The sequence below is a fragment of the Tachypleus tridentatus genome, chromosome 7 (genome assembly GCF_004210375.1).
Source record: "Tachypleus tridentatus isolate NWPU-2018 chromosome 7, ASM421037v1, whole genome shotgun sequence".
In the NCBI taxonomy this organism is placed as follows: Eukaryota; Metazoa; Arthropoda; class Merostomata; order Xiphosura; family Limulidae; genus Tachypleus; species Tachypleus tridentatus.
Window position 1 is genome coordinate 70,987,269 of NC_134831.1, and position 19,547 is coordinate 71,006,815.

Genomic DNA, 19,547 nt, shown 5'->3' on the forward strand with positions numbered 1-19,547 from the left:
GCAAAAGCTGTTACTGATGGATGGTGACCAGCCTGCCTGGTTTAATATTTTCATGTGACTAATAAGTCCTCCTTTCATATTTATTATTAGATATCAGTTTGGTTTGAGTGTTTTATTCACTTAATAGGAGTCGTGGCATCTTCTCAAAAAATGTGTATTACATTGATTCTACATGTAGATTTGCTTTATGCTGAGAAAAATATAAAATATTTTAAATAATTGCATAGGATATTTTTATTTTTAACCTTGATACAAACATACATACAAGTATAAAACTGCTATAACATTTTTACTTATAGATTTGTTTGTTTTTTATTTTATAGATAAATTCTGGGGCAATTGAAGTTTTAGAGAAATACCCAGTTCAATTGAAGATTAGAAGTAATCCATTAGGACCATGCAAGATAAGGGGTAGAAAAAATAAGAACACATCCTCACCATGTAAGACTGAACACAGCTCCGTATTGAAACGTGGCCGTGGAAGAACTCCAAGAAAGTCAGGGAAATATGTTTTTAATTCACTGCCATTTTCAGACAGTTATGTCTGTAATACTAAAAATAAATTATTGATTGAAACAATGCATGATCACCAAAACATGTCTTTTAAAAATTCATCAGCTGACACTGCCACTTTATCTCAATTACAAAGCATGCCTGGTAATAAATGTGTGTCTGTGAAAAAAGAATGTGATGAAAACTCCTCATATATGTTGAATGTAGCAAAAAATGGGCACTCTTCCTTCCAAGTGCCTTTAGAGGTTAAAAATGTTCAGGAACTTCCAAATGATTCTCATGTTTTTCAAAACCATAAAACTATGTTTTTTCCAACTGGGCCTCAAACAGAAAGATTAAATGGGTATTCTGATCAGAAAATGGTTAAATCCAAACTGAAGTTTGATGTAGTCAAAGACATACCCAGTAGTGATATTGGAAACACTATCTTAAGCTCTACAGCAAGTACTGCCAAGAACACCTCTTTAACAGAATTTGTTAAATCATCACCTAATGAATTAACATTTCAGTTTTCTGTGTCACAGAATCTTATTTCAAGTCATAATTCCCTTCATTCGTCTGATATTCAGGTCCATACATCACAACATGATTATGATTCTTTGAAATTTTATGCTGATAGTCAAACAAAACCAACAAGAGAATTAACAATACCTCAAGATTTTAGGTGTTTTGTTTCTTTGCCACAAGATAAACCACAGTACTCAGTTTATTACAGCCAAAGAAGTTTGCCCCCTAACTATTCCCAGAAGAGGGGTATGTCTGCAGTTGGTAATAACTCATCAGCTGAAAAAAATGTACAAGAAAGATGTCCTTCACGTGAGCCACCTTCTAAACAGTTTGTTTATTCTGCAACAACACACAGCTCAATCATTAATCCTTCTCTTCTTAAAACATCTCAAGACTCTAGAGCAACAGGAAGGCCTGAATATTTGTCTCAATCTACCTCTAAAGGTTTCCTTCAAGCAGCCCAACAGCCTTTATCGATTCAAGAAAGGAAAGTGTCTGATGATGCAAGTTTGACCTTGTCATCTGAAATTACTCATCTCAAAGGCCAGTCTGAAATGGAAGAAGCTGAAAACAAATATTTTCCAGTGAAATTTAACATTGGTCACCACAGACCAGAACTAACCTGTCAAACATGCACTGAGTCATCAGTGTCACAAAATGACAATCCACAGATATTCTCTGATCAGTACCAACTTTCAACTAATAAAAAACCTCAGTTTATAAATTCATGTCAATCAGTATCTGTTTCTCATCACTGTGAAGTTCTTATGCCACAACCAAAAAGTTTGTGCATGAATATGCACACTCAATCACTACAGAACTCATACTTCCCAGTGAATCAGTTATCTACTAAATTTTATTCCAATGTGAAGAGTTTGTCACTTCCATCAGTAGATTCTTCATTACTGACTGAAAAAGATCATTGTGTATACAATAAAGGAGATAAATGCCTTAGTCTTCAAAATAAAATAAAACTACCCCAAACTTTGCCTGCATCTTCAGCAGAACCCAATGTTTTGTCAACTTCTGGTCCTCTACAGTACAACATTCCAACAAAACTTCAAGAACTACCAGTTGAAATACCATCAAGTGATGAAATAAGCCAGCAGAATATGCCTTTAAAGATGATTATTCCATACGAGAGAAATCTTCAGCTAAAAATTCTAACAAGTTTCTTCATTCAACACATGTTTTGAAGTTAGTTCCAAAAATAAAGCAACATAAAGTGTTTCATACAAAGAATGTATCAGACAGTAATGTACTTTATACAAATTCAGTTTTTAGTATGCAAAAAAACTCTTCACTTTCAAAACCGTTATTACAATCTGACCTTAATCAGTGTTGTGATCAGTTTAATGACAACTGTATAGACCAAAAACTGATTTCTGTAACTCTTGGAGAACTGAACCTTTCTACAAACTCTAAACATGTTGTAGATGGTTCCATACCATCTTGTACACAACAGAGATGTGTTTCAATGACAAAAGAGTCGTGTTTTTCAACGAACTACAAGCAAGTTTCAGATGCAACTCTACTACCTTGCATACAACAGATGGGAAATTTATTTTCCAGAAGAAAGCTGAACCCTACTTGCAAACAAAATAATTTCCAATCTTATCAACTACGTCCAACAATGGCAAATCTTGTAAAGTTTCCTCATAATCAACTTGTTTCAGAATTTTTGGTGTCAGCAGAATGCAAGGAAGAAAATCAAATATCATCATCACGAAGAAATGCAGGTTTTCCTAGTCCAGAGAATCCATCTGTTTCACCCTACACACAAAAAGCAAAAATATGTCAATTTCCAAAACATACAAATTTGGTACCATATTTAAACTATCACTGGATTTCAAATCCACCTACATCGGTAAATGTTGACCAGAAAAGGACAACTCCCCTTCTAAGACAAGTAAGTTTTATGTCTAATTCTGAAACTCTTTGTCCAACCAGCGCACTAAACATAAATCCAAAAGAAGCAGTTTCTGAACAGAAAAGGTCATCTGTTGAAGATCATAATCTACACACATCAGGAATCTTACAGGAAGGAGCATTGATCCCATTTTCAACACTAGCAAGTGCTTCAGTAGAAAAGCTACACCAAAATCTTTCCATAACATCCTCCACTGGGCAAAGGAATATTCATTTATTTCCTAAACATGTAGATGTTCATAATGTCCAGAACTCTAATATACCCATATCTCCTTCCATAGAACAAAGAAAAACACTTTCATCTCCTACAGAAGTTGGTCTTTTTAATCTACAAAGCCAGAATCTACCCAAAGCTCCAAACACGTCCAAAATAGTGATGCTTTCATCTCAAAAGCAAGAAAATTATGATCTCCAGAAACACGAGCCACCAAAAGATCTGTCCATGCAACAACAGAAAATGTTTCTATCTTCTACACAAGTAGAGCACATTAATGTCCAAGGTCAAAATCAATGTTCTTTCAATTTTAATAAGAGCAAACATCAAGCTGTATCTGTTTGTTCACAGCAAACAATTACATACTCTAGCCAAACTCAGTCTATTTGCACTCCTAACCCTTGTCAAACTAAGACCATAAATTCTTTAACAGTGCAGCAATGGACCCCTCAACCTTATGACCTCCCAAATTTGGTTTCAACCCTTGATCTAAACTCGAGTCACACCTACTCACCTGCATTTCAAACAAACTGTTTGTCTTCCTCAGCAAAACAGGTCAGTCCTAATTGTAATCAAAGACCCATATCACCCTGTATCCAAAAAATTAATATGTCCCCAAGACAAACAACTCAAGTTATTCAAAACCAAGATCAACTATCACCTGTCAGACAAACTTCCCTTAACACTAATGAAAAGCTGTATCCACTTATAGTCACTTGCCATGAATGGTGTGATTTGTCACATAACCAAAGCAATACTTTATCATTTTGTAATCCAGAGCCTGCAATCTCCTCATCTACTGCAGTGATTTTGTCTAATGGTTTTTCTTTTAGGCCACAGATAACAAAACCCTCTCATCCTTACCAAACATTTGGATGCTCAACACCCAACAGCTCATCTGTTAATTTTCTTTGTGAAACAAGACCACAGTTATCTAAAACAAATTGGTCTGTATCACTTACTCAGCCCACATATAGGCAGCATACTAAAAAACAACTTGGTATGTCCAGAAACTTTATTGTTGACTTTAAATGTCAGATTCTCGATAAGCTGCCATTTCAGAAGGAACAGTTTTTTCTCTTGGATAACAATTCAAGTATAAATAAATCTTTGAAGTGGTCCGAATCCAGAGTAAACATTCCAGAATACGTGAGTGAAAACTCTTGTTTTGATGTTGTCCATAATTTAAACCAGGATTTGAATGTTGATAGTAAGCATGTGTATTGTGATAATCTGAACTATCCTTCAGCTGTTAGTCAACACACTTATTTTTCACATGATAAATTGTCTGAACAAACAATACCTTCAACCATTAAAAAGGTTTCTCCATTCATCAAAATAGAAGAGGCACAAAATAAGGCCCAGAACTCTGAGACTAACAACTCGTGTGAAGTACTCCACAATAATTTTTATTCGGTTCAAGGCAAACTTGAAAACTTCATACCTCCTAAAATTGTAATGCCACCTCCTGCTTCCCCAAACAGTATAAGTTATCCTTTTGTACTTCAAGACAGCAAAAAAAATGCTTCCATGTCACCCTCGGAATCAAATCATTCACTGTGTGATAGAAATGTTTCAAATATATCTCCTGTTTTAATTTCTGAGAATAGTTTCCAAAATGTACAGTCAAAATGTCCTACACCCCCTTACAGGATGAGTCTGAAGAAGGACATAAGCCCATCAGTGTGTTCCCAGTCATCAAATATGTTTCCAGTTTTATTACATTCAAAAAATTCTTTCACTGACTCTTTAAGTAGTGTATTGTATGACAACATTTTTTGTGAAAAAGGACAAGAAACTTCTGTATCACAACTTGGAGAATTTTCAGAAGAAGGGAATCTTGTTACAAGTATTTCATCAAGTTTTAATCAGCCGAGAAAAAATTATAGATTTAAGACTGAATTTGTTATTCCAAGGCAACAAATTCCCCATCATTCCCCTTATAATGATAAAAAACATGAAAAACAGTCAAATGTAAATTGCAATGAAGTAGATCATTCCATTCTGGGGGGTCATAAGTCAGATTGGAAAAGTAACAAAATTAAAGATTCAAAATTATTATCTGAGCCTTGTTGTAGTGCTGAGAAAGATTTTATCTTATCTGAGGCTATGGTGTATGTTCAAAGTGAAAGCAGCAGTATTGCAAATGAAAAGGTTTTGCTGGATAACCATCCTAAACGACCGATAATTGGTTGCTTTAACCATTTAGAAGAAACAAGTAGTGAAAAAACACATGAACACTTGACTTCTAAAAAATTTTCAGGTTTTCTTCCACATAAACATGAAAGTGTTATTAAAATTGACCATCTGTTTGCAAGTGATAATCATGAATCTTTAGCAAATAAACAAATTTTCTATCCTTTTACTAAACTCCAACAAGAGGGTCAGGTTTATGGATCAGATAATTCCTTTATTAACTCAGAACAGAAAAATAACTCATCTGTGGCAAATTTTAAAAACTCTTCTGATATAGGACAAGTTGATAAGATGGGCTCAAATAATTCATTCATTCTAAATAATGCTAAATTTGTCACTACACAAACACAATTTTCTGATTATCAACCTCCGTTGGTGTTGGATAAGTTCCCATCATTTGTTCAAAGCAATACTTCTGCAGATATTCCTGGTGCAAAATTGTCGAGTGAAATTAAGATACAAGTCTTCTCAAAAAGTAGTGATGTGCTATTTAATACAGCTTCTAATGTATATAATCCAGTATTCAAAGCTGGTGATCAAAGATTATTTTCAGTTCCAGATGATTTTAATGATCTTTCTGATGATCCCTTTGATCCATCTTCTTTTCTTCCATCTTTTAATACTGTTTTTCTAAGTAGTGATGAATCACAAGATGAGGAAGAGAAATCAAGCATGTTATCAGCTCAGGATAATAATATTCAAACTTCTAAGAAAGGTTTAAACAATATTTCTGTTACTAATGAAGCCAATTTGCAAAATTTTGGAAATCCTATTCAAGACTCTCAGAGACTTCTGGATACACCAAATAAACAGAAGTCAACATTTGACAATAATCCTAATATTAAAACAGAAGTATTTTCTAACACAGACTCTTGTCCAAAAACTTCAGAAACAGTTTTTAAGTATAATTGGTCAGATAATATCTCTATGCCTCAAAATTCGATACAAAGTTTTAAGCAATTTGCTGATTTTTACACACAAAAGTTTGTTAGTTCATCAGTTTTAAAAGTTCATAACATTGACTCTGATAAAACAAATAATTTATTATCAGTACCTGATAAAGAGGAAGATGAACCTCTCAAAAACATATTATTAGTTCATTCTGATTGTGAATCAAACTTTGAAGATGAAGAGATTGGGGGTGTGGCTATTGCCTTGACTCATGGTTCAGTTTTGTTTGAATGTGCTAAACATGAACTTCATGCAACTACTGCTTTGAAAAATCCCAACCGGAAAGACCCCACACGTATTAGCATGGTCTTTTATCAACATAAAAATCTTAACTATCCAAACCATGGAGAAGCTGAATGGGAAAAAAAAATGGAAGCCAAACGACTTGATGATTTTTCAAATGAAAATAATCTGTCCTCACAAAAGAAGAGAAAACTTAATGCTCATTTTAAGACAACCACACATAATGGTATAAATGCTCAACAATCTTCACTGTCAGTTGCTACACGCTCCTCAGATGTTTTGACAACAAATGCATGGAAAACAGTGTGTTGTAAGCCACATATGGTCATTTCTGGCCCTTATGGAAATTGGGTTTGATGACTTTTTACCTTATATGTTATTGTTGTGATGATGTTGGAATTTTAAATAATGTGACATAGATCTACATGAGAACTCTCGTGAATTATTCATACATCGTCTATGTGAATTTCATATTTTATGACTTCATCTGTTTTTTATCAAACTATTGTATCTTTATTAGATGGAACCTTATACATCTACAAATAAGTTTTTAAGTTGATTAACAAACACGTATCTCACCGATGAAGATTGTTGAATGCCATTAAAGTGTATATGATACATTTTTTATATTTATTTTAAATTAAAGCCATTGAAATATCACACTTGTGGATGTACCCCTAAATATCTTTTCAATTTTGTGTTATTTTTTTAATAATTCGTGTTTAGCATAAGATTGCTTCTGAGCACATTTAAGTGAATTATTTTACAACTTAAAGATTTTATTTGTATTTGTGTTGTATGTCAGATGATACTATGAATTGTATCCACTGCCAGATGTAAATATAGTTCCTGTCTATAAGATATATTCTGAGAATGAAAATATTTTAAGTTGTTTGAACATTTTATCTGGAATATTTAAATTTTTAGAATAATAATACTTTATATGCAAAAACGGCTTGTTTGGGTTGAGAAAATATTTTACGTAGAAGAGCGAACAAGAGCGTAGAAGAGCCGTTTTTGCATATATATTTCTCTACAAGTGGGTTTTCTCAAGATCACTGAATAATACTTTGTTTAAATTTCCAACTTATTTAGCAAATACTTGTTTGTAGTTTAGTCTTTATTTGTGAGTGAACATTGTTATATGATCAAGGCTTTGAAATATTTAGAGGGTAAACCTAGGCCAGCATTATGACATGAAAACAATCAACCAGCATAAACGCTGCAAAATTTGGTACTGCCACACTTTATTCAAGCCTTGGAAGTATCTAGTACAAACTACTGTTTGTTGTATGTCTAGTTTAGTTTCATAGTGGTCATTCTCTTAGGTTATCAAATACCAATTCAAACCCTAATTTTAAACTGTACAAAATGTATTTCCATATTTCTAATTTATTTTAATTGAAATTGGACTAGGAGTATGAAATATTTTGTCTATTACTTTTGTATAATTCTGTGTCTTCTCGCTCATTTTCGGATTACCTAGAAAGCATTATCTACCAAGTTGAAATACTTATAAAACATTCTGAAAGTGTAAAATATTGTGTAGCTTAGTTTTCATTGAACTTGTTTCAGCTTGCATTGCTTATTTATTTTTGTGGTAATTGACAAAGTTGCTGTTGGCAGGTTTATACATGTATTTATTTTACTGTTTGATTTATGTTTGTGTATTTTATATTCAATTAGCATTTTTAAACTTTAATGAATTTGTACATAAAATTTGTTGGAAATTATGGTGAAAAAATTTTAAAGTAACCAAAATTTAAAAATTATGTTTTGGTAATTTGTCTGCATTATTTGTACATCCAGTGAAATATGGAAATTAAATGTTGTGATATAATTATTGTAGTTATAAAAGTAGATCTGAAACGCTTTAAATCTTTGCATGTAGTTCATTAAATAATACAAAACGTTACATTTTTACTTAATGTGTTCTGGTAATAGGTTACATAAAATTATTAGAATTTTTTTAACTTTAAAGTTCAGACAAATCATGAATAAGTGATTTAATGTTAATAGCATGCTTTAATTCTGATGATGTTTTTTTCCACCTTTTGTGTTGATCAAATGTGCAGTATAGTATGTATATTTAATGCTAACAATCCAAGGCCCTATCATATCTTCATTACAAGTGTGTTCTTGTTCTAATAGTGTTTAACATTTTGGTTTTATTTGATTAAAACATTGAAAAACACTAGCATTTGTGATGGTATTAGCTTAATACATGTCAATTTTCATGTCATAATCATTGTAATGTGATTATACTTGTTGCTCACAAAAAAAAAGATTTTACATCAAAGTAAAAGAAAACACTTTCAGATGTGTACTTTCCTTGTACTGGTGTTGTGCTGCTCACAAATACACTAGTAATCATATATACTTATCCATAGCAAGGTAAACAATGAAATGAAAAACGCATCTTTATTGATAAACCAATTAAGAGGATGTGACATTGCTTTAAGAGAGACCTCACACAATTTTACAAACGCATGGTGGTGTGTGTAAGTTCTTTTCCAAGAGGATGTCAGTAAGCCCTTAGTTATGAATAGAAGTCTGTTTTCAATGATGTGTTTACAACTGAGGTAAAATGACAATATTTTTCACCGTATTTTAAAAATATAGGATTGGCCAGAGTGTTATAATTGTTAGCAACCCTAAAAATACTGTGTTAATTTTTTTTTTTTTTTAATTTTGCATCTTAAGGGCACAGGATTGCAACAGGGAACCGCTAACAGGCAGCAAGACCCATGTGTTCCATGTGTTAGGCCTTTTCTTAGGGTCGTTTGACGACCCCACGTTAGGTATAAAGTGTATCTTTAGCATGTAAGATTTGAACCAGGGACCTACTTGTACTAACTACCAGTGAGTGCTCTAACAACTGACAGTCGTTGCTATGGGGATGGTGGGCGTTATCTGAGGATAACTTTCTCCTCGTTAAAAATCCTCAACATTTTTATGGAGATGTGTTTATAATTTTATATTCGTAACGTATCTTATTTGCTAACGTGTTTATTCCAGCTGACATGAACCTTGCTAAGGATGTATGCACATGACCGCTACTGACTCCCTGCGTACTTAGGCCGATATATGTCGGAGATTTCGGAAACGATTCATCCGAGAAAAATCATGACGATAACCATACAACTGAACTAAAGAGTTGACACACTAGCAACAACTTTATCACAGTGTTGTAGCCTTGTTCACTAAGACAACAACTGCTCACCAAGTGCTTTAGTTTCTGTAAATTCAATTGAAATCTATACTTCCAATCCATATGAAACATTAATTTATTCACATCGACAGAGCGAACAGACAAGTGCTTCATATTCACATTAAGAATTTTTTTTAAATATATATCTTTCGTGTATGCGATAATGTTTGATAAATTTTAGTTCTAGTTAATACCTAATATGTTTGTTGTTTTATCACTTTGTTTTTAATACGAAGTTTTTGATTGTTTTTTATCAGTATTTAACCTGTTTGTTTGCTTGTTTTTTTCGCCCGGTGTAAAATTTGTTTACATTTCTGCTACATTAAATACTGAATGAAAATTTATTTTACTTGCACAAACTTGAGATTCGGTGTTTCTTTACTTATTGATCGTTTTTTCTTCCTCCTCCGTGCTTGGTATATAATTAAAAAATAGAAAATGGCTGTGGTGAATGATAATTATTACAGCACTTTGAGATTACTTGAAAATTTAAAATTCGATATCCAACCGAAGACAAATATTTTAAAAATAAAATACATTTTCATAGATATAAGATATCCAAATTACCCAATCATTGTTTCCATACCTCAACACCTTTTGTGTGGCCGGGTGGTTAGGGCGCTCGACCCGTAATTTAAGGGTTGCAGGTTCGAATCCCCGTCATACTCATACCAAACATGCTAGCCCTTTCAGTCGTGAGGACCTTATAAAGTTATGGTCAATTCTACTATTCTTTGGTAAAATAGTAGCCCAACAGTTGGCGGTGGGTGGTAATAAGTAGCTGCCTTTTCTCTAGTCTTACACTGCTAAATTAGGAACGGCTAATTAAAATAACAGTCGTGTAGTTTTACGCGAAATTTAAAAAACAAACAAACATATTAAGTATGTTTTATTATTGTATATTTTCATGTTTAAAGGCTTATTTTTGCGTTGGTAATGTTTTACTTTATTCTGGAGAATGTATTAATCAGTGTTTTCCTTTATTTTTCTCTAGTTTTATTACTAGAATATTTAACCTGTAGTGCTATTGATCCCAGGATTGAATTTTGTTCACTGGAAATAAAAAATATAAAAAATAGTAACAGTGTTTTTCTGCAATTTGCGTTTATTATATTTCTCATGCAGGATTAGTGCTTGAAATTTCTTGGTGTCAAACAATTGTCCTACGAACGAAACTAAAGGGTCGAATTCAATAGCACTGTCTAGTAAGACACGTTTTAAAAAAAACTAATTGTTACATTCTCCCTAACTCATAAACAAGACTCGCCCTCGGGCATTATCTAAAAATTGTTGGATTACCATAGTTATATGTAAATTTTCTGTGGTAATTGCCTTTTTATTTTCTTGTAGTAAATTAATTATTGTTTTTCCTTGGAACATGGTTTGAACCCAGCATCACAGCACAGCGAGTTTTTTTTTATCACTTAAGCTATAAAATTAACCCCATAGCAACTGCAAGTGAGGTTTATTTTATAACTTATAAATACCAAGGAAAATGTGGGTCCTCCAACCTTATGTCAAGATCAAGGAACGACCGGTAGTTTAGTTCTAATTTTGCTTTCATAATCAAAGTTTGTTTGTATTTCCTTGACTCATACTTGTACAAAAAAAACAGCTAGTTTCCGAGGAAATGCCTTACCAGCACAGTTTAAAGGTAAGCCCGTTATCGATTAGTATTTTCAACAACTCGTATTACTGCGTTCTTCATTTCTCAAGCTGTCAAACATAACGGTGGCCCTTGGGCCTTATATTAAGGTCATAGTTTGTTGGTTTTTGAATTTCACGTAAAACTACACGAAGACTATCTGCGCTAGCCGCTCCTAATTTAGCAGTGTAAGACTAGAGGGAAGGCAGCTAGTCATCATCATCCACCACGAACTTTTAGGCTACTCTTTTACCAACAAATATAGTGAGATTGAACGTAACATTATAACGCTCCCACGGCTGAAAGAGTGAGTGTGTTTGGTGTAACGGGAACTCGAAACCGCGACCCTCAGATTACGAGTCGAGCGTCCTAACCACCTGACCGTGCTGGGTCCTTAAGGTCATAAGATAACCACTATAGGCACTGTCGTTTTGTTTTTTTTATAGTAATCCAGTTTTTATCCTTATCATATAACATTAAACGCTGAATAATAATCATATTTTTGTTATATTAAAAATATGTATTTAATTGTCTAAGTAACGACAAATTCGTCGTTTTGTTACAAAACTTAATTTTCAATGATAGCAACAATCACATTAAATTATTTAGATATTTAACTGTGGATGAATACATCAGTGTAAGTTATCAAAATATCTAACATTAAAATTTATTTCAGAAAAATAATTAAAGTGTATAAAAGAATGAATTCTGAGAAAGATATTTTTCTCTAGGTCCCACGGGTAAAGCAAGAGCAAATACAAAAATTCTCCTTCTATTACACTAAGTGTCTTACTGTTGCAGAGTTTGCTTTTCATTTGTACTTCCCTTTTTATGTTGAGTAGTAGTATTTTTGAATTACAGTCAAGATTATATCCACAAATATCATTAATACTTGTTTTCTCTTCACAGTATCGAACTAAAAAAAAAATGTTTTCAAGCACAAAGATGAGATTACAAAAAATGAGCATTCGCTTTTACACCCAGTGCTTCGAGGACTTAAGCTGACTGTACCGCTAGGTGGCTGCAAACTGGAATAAACGAGCACGCCAAAGCTAACAGCATAAATATACTGTGGCCCCGTATGGCCAGGTGGTAAGTGTGCTTGACTCATAATATGAAGATCGCGGGTTCGAATCCCCGTCCCACCAAACGTGCTCGTCCTTTCAGCGGTGGGGACTTTATAATGTTACGGTTAATCCCATTATTCGCTGGTAAAAGAATAGCCCAAGAGTTAGCTGTGGGTGGTGATAACTAACTGCTTTTTCTCTAATCTCACACTGCTAAATTAGGGACGGCTAGAGTAGATAGCCTTCGTGTAGCTTTGCGCGAAATTCAAAACAAACCAAACCACTTACAAAACTCCCTCTCCGTACTTTTGAAGTCGTAGATTTGGTGTAAAAGTGATGTTCAAATCTTATTATTAATTTAGACAATGGCTGTAAGTTGGTGCTGTTAACTAAATATTTTTATTAAAGTATATACGTTCACAATAAGGAAAAACCTATGTGCGTGTGTGTTTTTCTTATAGCAAAGCCACATCAGGCTATCTGATGAGCCCACCGAGAGAAATCGAACCCCTTATTTTAGCGTTGTAAATTCGTAGACTTACCGCTGTACTTGCGCGGGGTACCTATGTGCAGATAGCTTTTGCTATAGGTTTATGGGTGTACGTGGGATGTCCGAAAACGATGATTAAAAAATAGCTCGCTATTATATCAAGTATCTTTCTTTGATCCAACATATACGTATTTATTTCAACAAGATAATAACCCATTCATATCTACATAGAATGAGAAAAAAAACAACAGAAATAATCAGCTAAATGTAAGTTAGATGCTCATGAAATCTGTATAAAGCAGATTAAAAGTCGTTTCCTACCTTTAGCAGATCGAGACGATTTACACGGATAGGAGACTAGAGCTATAATAAATACGTTTGGTATACTTGAAACAAACAAATGTAGGGAGAAAAGTCACAATCTGAATATTTATGCATATATATATATATATATTTAATTCATAGAGGTAAAATTATTCGATTCATTCATGTGATGACTGACCTTACATGTGCCTGGAAAGTGTACTTGACTCTGTATTATATATAATACACTTGTTTAGTTAACAGACTGTTTATAGAGTGCTCTTAATCAAAATACAGGACAGTATGAACCTTAATAAATAAATGCACAAGTTAGAATAAGTGTTAGGAAATTTAGTACATAATGTGGAAAATGTAAGAAGAGCAGAATCGTAAGCCGAACTGACCGCATGTGAAATCAGGTTAGACACCATGTTCCTCAGGTCTGATGTAAAACTGTGTTGGCCAGATGGCTAGGGGTGCTCGACTCCTATTGTGAGGGTTGCGGGTTCGAATCTCTGTCACATTATAACGTGCGGTGAGTTCCACTATTCGTTGGTAAAATAGTAGCCCGAGATCTGGCAGTGGGTGGTAATTACTAGCTGTCTTCCTTCTAGCCTTACACTGCTAAATTAGGGACGGCTAGCACAGATAACTTTCAAAAACAAACAAACAAAACATAAAATTGTGTTCATCATGTAGCGATAAATCGGGCAAATGGCGTTTTTTCCTCACATCTTGTAAAAACGTTATGTAAGATGTGTATCATGTACTTTTTATATAATGTTACACATGCTATTTTTGAAATAAATAACTAACTTAACAAGTTTTTATACAATTATTTTACATTGTATTTGGTTTCTAAAAACTTATTTTTTTTCTGCAACTTCTAAAGTACGAAATATGCGTTATATTTAACCTCTGTAAGTGTAAGCTAAAAAACATATATATTATTTTTATAAAGTTTTGTTTGGCGCTAATGAACGCCAAACAACCAACTTTATGATTTAACATATTGCGAAAATTTGAAAATAAAAGCACAAAAGCATTATAAAACCATCTTGACCACTATTTGCAGACTCTTTATTATTTAAAGATATATATATATTTGAAATATAAATTATCTTTCTTTTGTTTTTCAATGACCTTCAGCTCATTTGAAGTTTCTTTAGAGCAAAAATCTAAAGAACGAACATGGTCGCAAATTTTTGCGTGGATTTAAAAATAAGAGGGAATCTTCAATGTTTGAGGCACTTGAAATTCTTTTATGCAGGACTGGAGTAAATTAATTTACGAAACCTTTTATCCTTTTCATTAGCGTGGGGCGCACGTGTACTCCATTCGATTTTATTGCTCATCTGGGTCTTTACCAGACTGACCTCAAATTGAAATTATTTTACGCAAGATTACAGTGAATTAATCAGTGAGACCTTGGGCGTGATCACATACGTCAATCGGATTACCTTGAAGTACACAAATATCTTGACAAGTTTATCTCCAATTTTTCCTACTTATAGACTCGAGCAGCTCTCATTTGAATAAAAATCTTTCATGTAAGTTATTATCTTTTTATTTCGATGCGTAACCTTGAATTACATAATAATTAAAAAATATATTTTATACATGTGGAAACTATTGATGATTCATCAGAGTCGCGAGACTTGGATCTCGAATTCTTATCATTTGTTTTTTTACTTCTTTATAAGTTTTAAGACCTTGAGAACAATGACAGCGTAATGAAAGGAAAAAAATTGAAAACAATTAACTCATTTTAGGTCTTAAACAATAACCACGTAACTTGTTTTAAATTATAAATGGAAAGATAATAGATAAATTATTTCTTTTAATGCTTGGATGACTTGAAAATTTGTTCTATTTTCAGTTTCAGCTTCCGAAAAAATAATCACATGACACTACCCTACACCAATCCATAGGTTAAAAATAACCTACACAAATAGAAAAATGTATGTTCTGTCTGTTTAGATTTTTCACGTAAAGCTATCTTTAGACTGCCGTCTCTGACTCTGAACTGACAGACTAAAGGAAAGGCTGCTTGCACTCAGCACTTGTAGCCAAATTTTGGGCTACTCTTGTCCAGCAGAATATCAGTATTTGACTGTCAGTATTACAACGTTAAACAGTATGAACCGCAACGATTATGAAAGATCAAGTTCAGAGACTGGTCTAAGTTTGATTGGTTGAAGTTAATGACAAAGTTATACAAAAGACCATCCGTGATTGTTTTTGTTTTTTAATTTCGCGCAAAGCTACTTGAGGGCTATCTGCGCTAGCCGTCCCTAATTTAGCAGTGTAAGACTAAAGGGAAGGCAGCTAGTCATCACCACCCACCGCCAACTCTTAGGCTACTCTTTTACCAACGAATAGTGGGATTGACCGTAGCTTTATAACGATCCCACGGCTGAAAGGGCAAGCATGTTTGGTGCGACGGGGATGCGAACCTGCGACTTTCAGATTAGGAGTCGCACGCCTTAACCAATCTGTCTATGCCGGGCTCCATCTGCGACATGAGAACAACAGGTATAGTAAAGCAAGTTTCTTGCGTTGTAGGTCCGCAGAAATGCTGCTGTTCCCCAAATTTTGTGTATTTCTATTCTGTTTGCGAAATCTCTTGATTTTGTCTGAAGAATTCAGCCGTAATCCTCCCCACCTTTCCCCGTTTCTTTTCCACAACTCCATACATTCAACGACCATCACTAGCACCTTGATTTTTAAAAAATATAATCTAGAAGTATATTATAACATTTAACAAAATATTTATTTTAAAAAAAATCAACTTTTGACAGCAGTGAAAACATGCTTTTAAAATTTCAACACCACACTTTTACGTCTATTTTAACACAGATGAACGAGATTAATTCACGATTAAAACAGATTACAATACTTCCAAGTACAAAACCAAAATTAATACTATGTAAAAACTACAATGACAGTTATAAAACCGATTTTATTTATAAAATACACTGCAACAACTTCCATGACTTCTATATCGGCGAAACAAGCAGAAACATGGAAATCAGACTCAAAGAACAATAAAAAAATAAAAAATGAAAGAAAAGAAAGAAAGAAAACCTCCGCACGTTTTTGAACAAATCAAAGCAAATCAAATAAGCACAACATAACAACAGAAAACATCAACATACTACTGTAAACAAACGCAAAAACAAAGAAACCCCACTTACACAACAACTCAAAATTAAACATCTTTATACCTATATTAGTTAATAACCTAACATCTAACTGCAGCACCCCTACAATCTCGTGCCCATTTACACTCTCGCCACTAAGACGTGCTCAGCAAAGGTCACTTGTAAACTTTCTTCGTTAACCTGAAGATGACCTAATAAGGTCAAAACGTTGTTCTGTACTTTATTTTGATTAAAGTTTTGATACCCATACTAGCCGTCTTTAAATTACAGATTACAATTCATATATTTTCTTCACTCTTTATTTATTTGTAGTGGCTTAACATATTGTTCAGGTTATATACAATAGAAATAGTAACTGAATATAAAATATTATTATTTACTTATTTACACGAATATTTTATTTGGCTTCATAAGTAGATACAAATTTGTTTAAAACACAAACCCAGCAAGGTGAAGTGTTGGATGAAATGATTGACGCTTCAGCAATTGTAACAAAACAGTATGAGAGCGTAATGGACACTGAGGCATTACTTTTTACACTTTCACTTTTACATTGAAACATTAGAAACAGGAAACAGCGCAGGAGACATAAAACTGTCGCAGAGTTGGTCTATTTGGTCATCAAATTCCAGAAACTTGACCTATCCTTTCTTTCACCCTCGCACAAACACCATTAAATATGTAGTACTGTATTCTCTGGTGAAACTTTTACACCCCGGGTGTTCCTTGAAGGAGTAGTAAAACAACAGGACATGGAGTCCTTTAATTTATAGCCGCCGGGTTTCGAGAAGCTTTCCAGAATCTGGTAAAGTGTGGATTAGTTTAGTCTTGCTTTGGGCTTATCAGGCCAATTCTTGGAATGACGATGACCATATGACCTTTGAGTCCTAGCATATAGCTTGACACTACTACTTGAAACCAAATAGTAAATACACTATATATCATGTATCATTTTGAAAGTGTTTTAAACTATTTGTGATAATACTAAAGACGAAAGTAAAATATATAGAATATAACGGAAGTTAAAAAATTGAGATACTTTGGAAACATATAAGCCAATTGTCACCCTATGATAGAAATTTTTCGTTATGGGCTGATCGAAAAGTGATGCTGCGTTAATGTAATCAGATTGAAGAATGACAATATCATAACTTCAAACTTTATATGTTATAATACAATTTACTTTCTGTTCAGAAGGGTAAATTTACAATAATGGAAATAGTTAAGATGCTTTACATAAAGTACGATTTGAAAATACTTTGAATAAAAATATCACCTTTCAAAATCATTTACTAACAAACATCGCCTTCAAAACAGTTGAACAGTATTTGAATATGTTATTGCTTCTGTCCTACGAATTAAAGAGGAAAAGAGCGCATGCTTGACTGACGACATTTGATGATACAGGCATGGATTGGCCTTCTCAGGGTAAGAGGTGAGAAATATAATTATTTATTTATTCATTCAGCATATGGATATGGATTTACAATTTTTATTTATTTATTCATTATTCACTTCACAATGTTACACTACCTTGGCCCTCCTGGAAGAAATTTCTTCAGACATCCGTGGGCACCAGCAACAATATTTTTGTCATTGAACAACCATTTGATAAGTAAGTTTATCACAGGTAAGTTAGAAGTCAAGGTCATAATAGAGAATATTTTTTGTAGCCAAATACGCCAAATCATTTCAATTAATATATGTATTTTATAGAGAGCAAAAGCCTTAGATCAACATCGAATTGGTTAAAACATTATTGTTGAGTAGAATTTAATATTTCATATAATAATTCATCACTGCAATATTTTCAGACAATGAACTATAAAGAAGGTTCACTTATAGCTAAAGACCACCCCTGTCTTAAAGGCTTACACAATTTTTTATGAAATAAAATTATTCTAATTTAACACAATGTTAGTACAGCTTTGTTAAAAATAGTTATAATTGTGTCATGTGACTTGTAGTACATGATACATCACTAATATATTCTATAATTTGTAGTTGTTTTCTTTACTTCTCAATGTTTAAGTAAACTATATTGATTAATACTTGTTTTGTTTGTTTGTTTGTTTGTTTGTTTTGAAGTTTTGCGCAAAGCTACTCGAGGGCTATCTGCGCTAGCTGTCCCTAATTTAGAAATTTAAGACTAGACAGAAGGCAGCTAGTCATGACCACTTATCGCCAAATATTTGGCTACTCTTTTATCAACGAATAGTAGGATTGACCAAAACATTATAACGCCCCCCACAGTTGAAAGGGCGAGTATGTTTGGTGTAACGGGGATTTGAACCAGCGACATTCGGATGACGAGTCGAGCGCCTTAACCATCTGGCCATGCCGTGCCATGTAACAAATGAACTTGTATAATAATGCTTACAACCATATTTTTGAAACAATATCATTACATATGTATATACACATATGGGGAAAGTATGTGTGAATATATATATATATATATATATATATATATACACATATACATACAGATAATTATACACTGATGCGCGCGCACACACACATGTATGATTATATATATATATTATAGGTTTTAAGAATAAGGTCAGATAGACACATAATTCACTGTATAAAATCATTTAATTAACTCTGGGTAGAACTAAAGTGAGATAGAATATATTGGTTTCTCTCATGTGTAATTTTGCACGTCATAAGCAAACGATAGAATGACGTTCTTCTAATTAAAAAAAAGATCAGGAGAAAATGTGTTCTGTCGTAAAAAATTGTAGATCAGAAACTCATGAATGAAATATACGTAAAAAAAATGTAACTTGTTGTCACCGTCGGGTTGTTCTCGTTCTCTCTCTATATTCGTTTTTTTTGTTGTTTTTTTTGTAAGTAAAGACCATATCTACTGGAACTCCATACGCTAATGCATTTTATGAAACAGAATTGCGTTCTGTGAATAGATAGATATTAGAAGGTGTGTTATGAATAAGCTCCTTTTCTTTGAAGTCAAAATAGTTCTACGAATGAGAATTCTGTTTCGTTGATCCTACAGGCGTCAGGTGTGTTAAGAGATGTGCGCATGTGCAATAATCATGTTGGCCATTGCGAAAGGTGAACAACTGTTTTGACTCTCTGTGAATACTGACG

General features: G+C 33.3%; 1 protein-coding gene across 1 annotated transcript in view; it reads left to right on the top strand.

Moving 5' to 3' along the window:
* Positions 1–10,842, top strand: part of LOC143255936 (uncharacterized) — a 55,017-nt gene extending 44,175 nt beyond the window's left edge. Inside the window, 2 exon segments of the mRNA XM_076512381.1 lie at positions 324–2,209; positions 2,212–10,842. Coding sequence (XP_076368496.1) covers positions 324–2,209; positions 2,212–6,910 — 6,585 coding nt within the window. The 3' untranslated portion in view covers positions 6,911–10,842.
* The last annotated feature ends 8,705 nt before the right edge of the window (positions 10,843–19,547 follow it).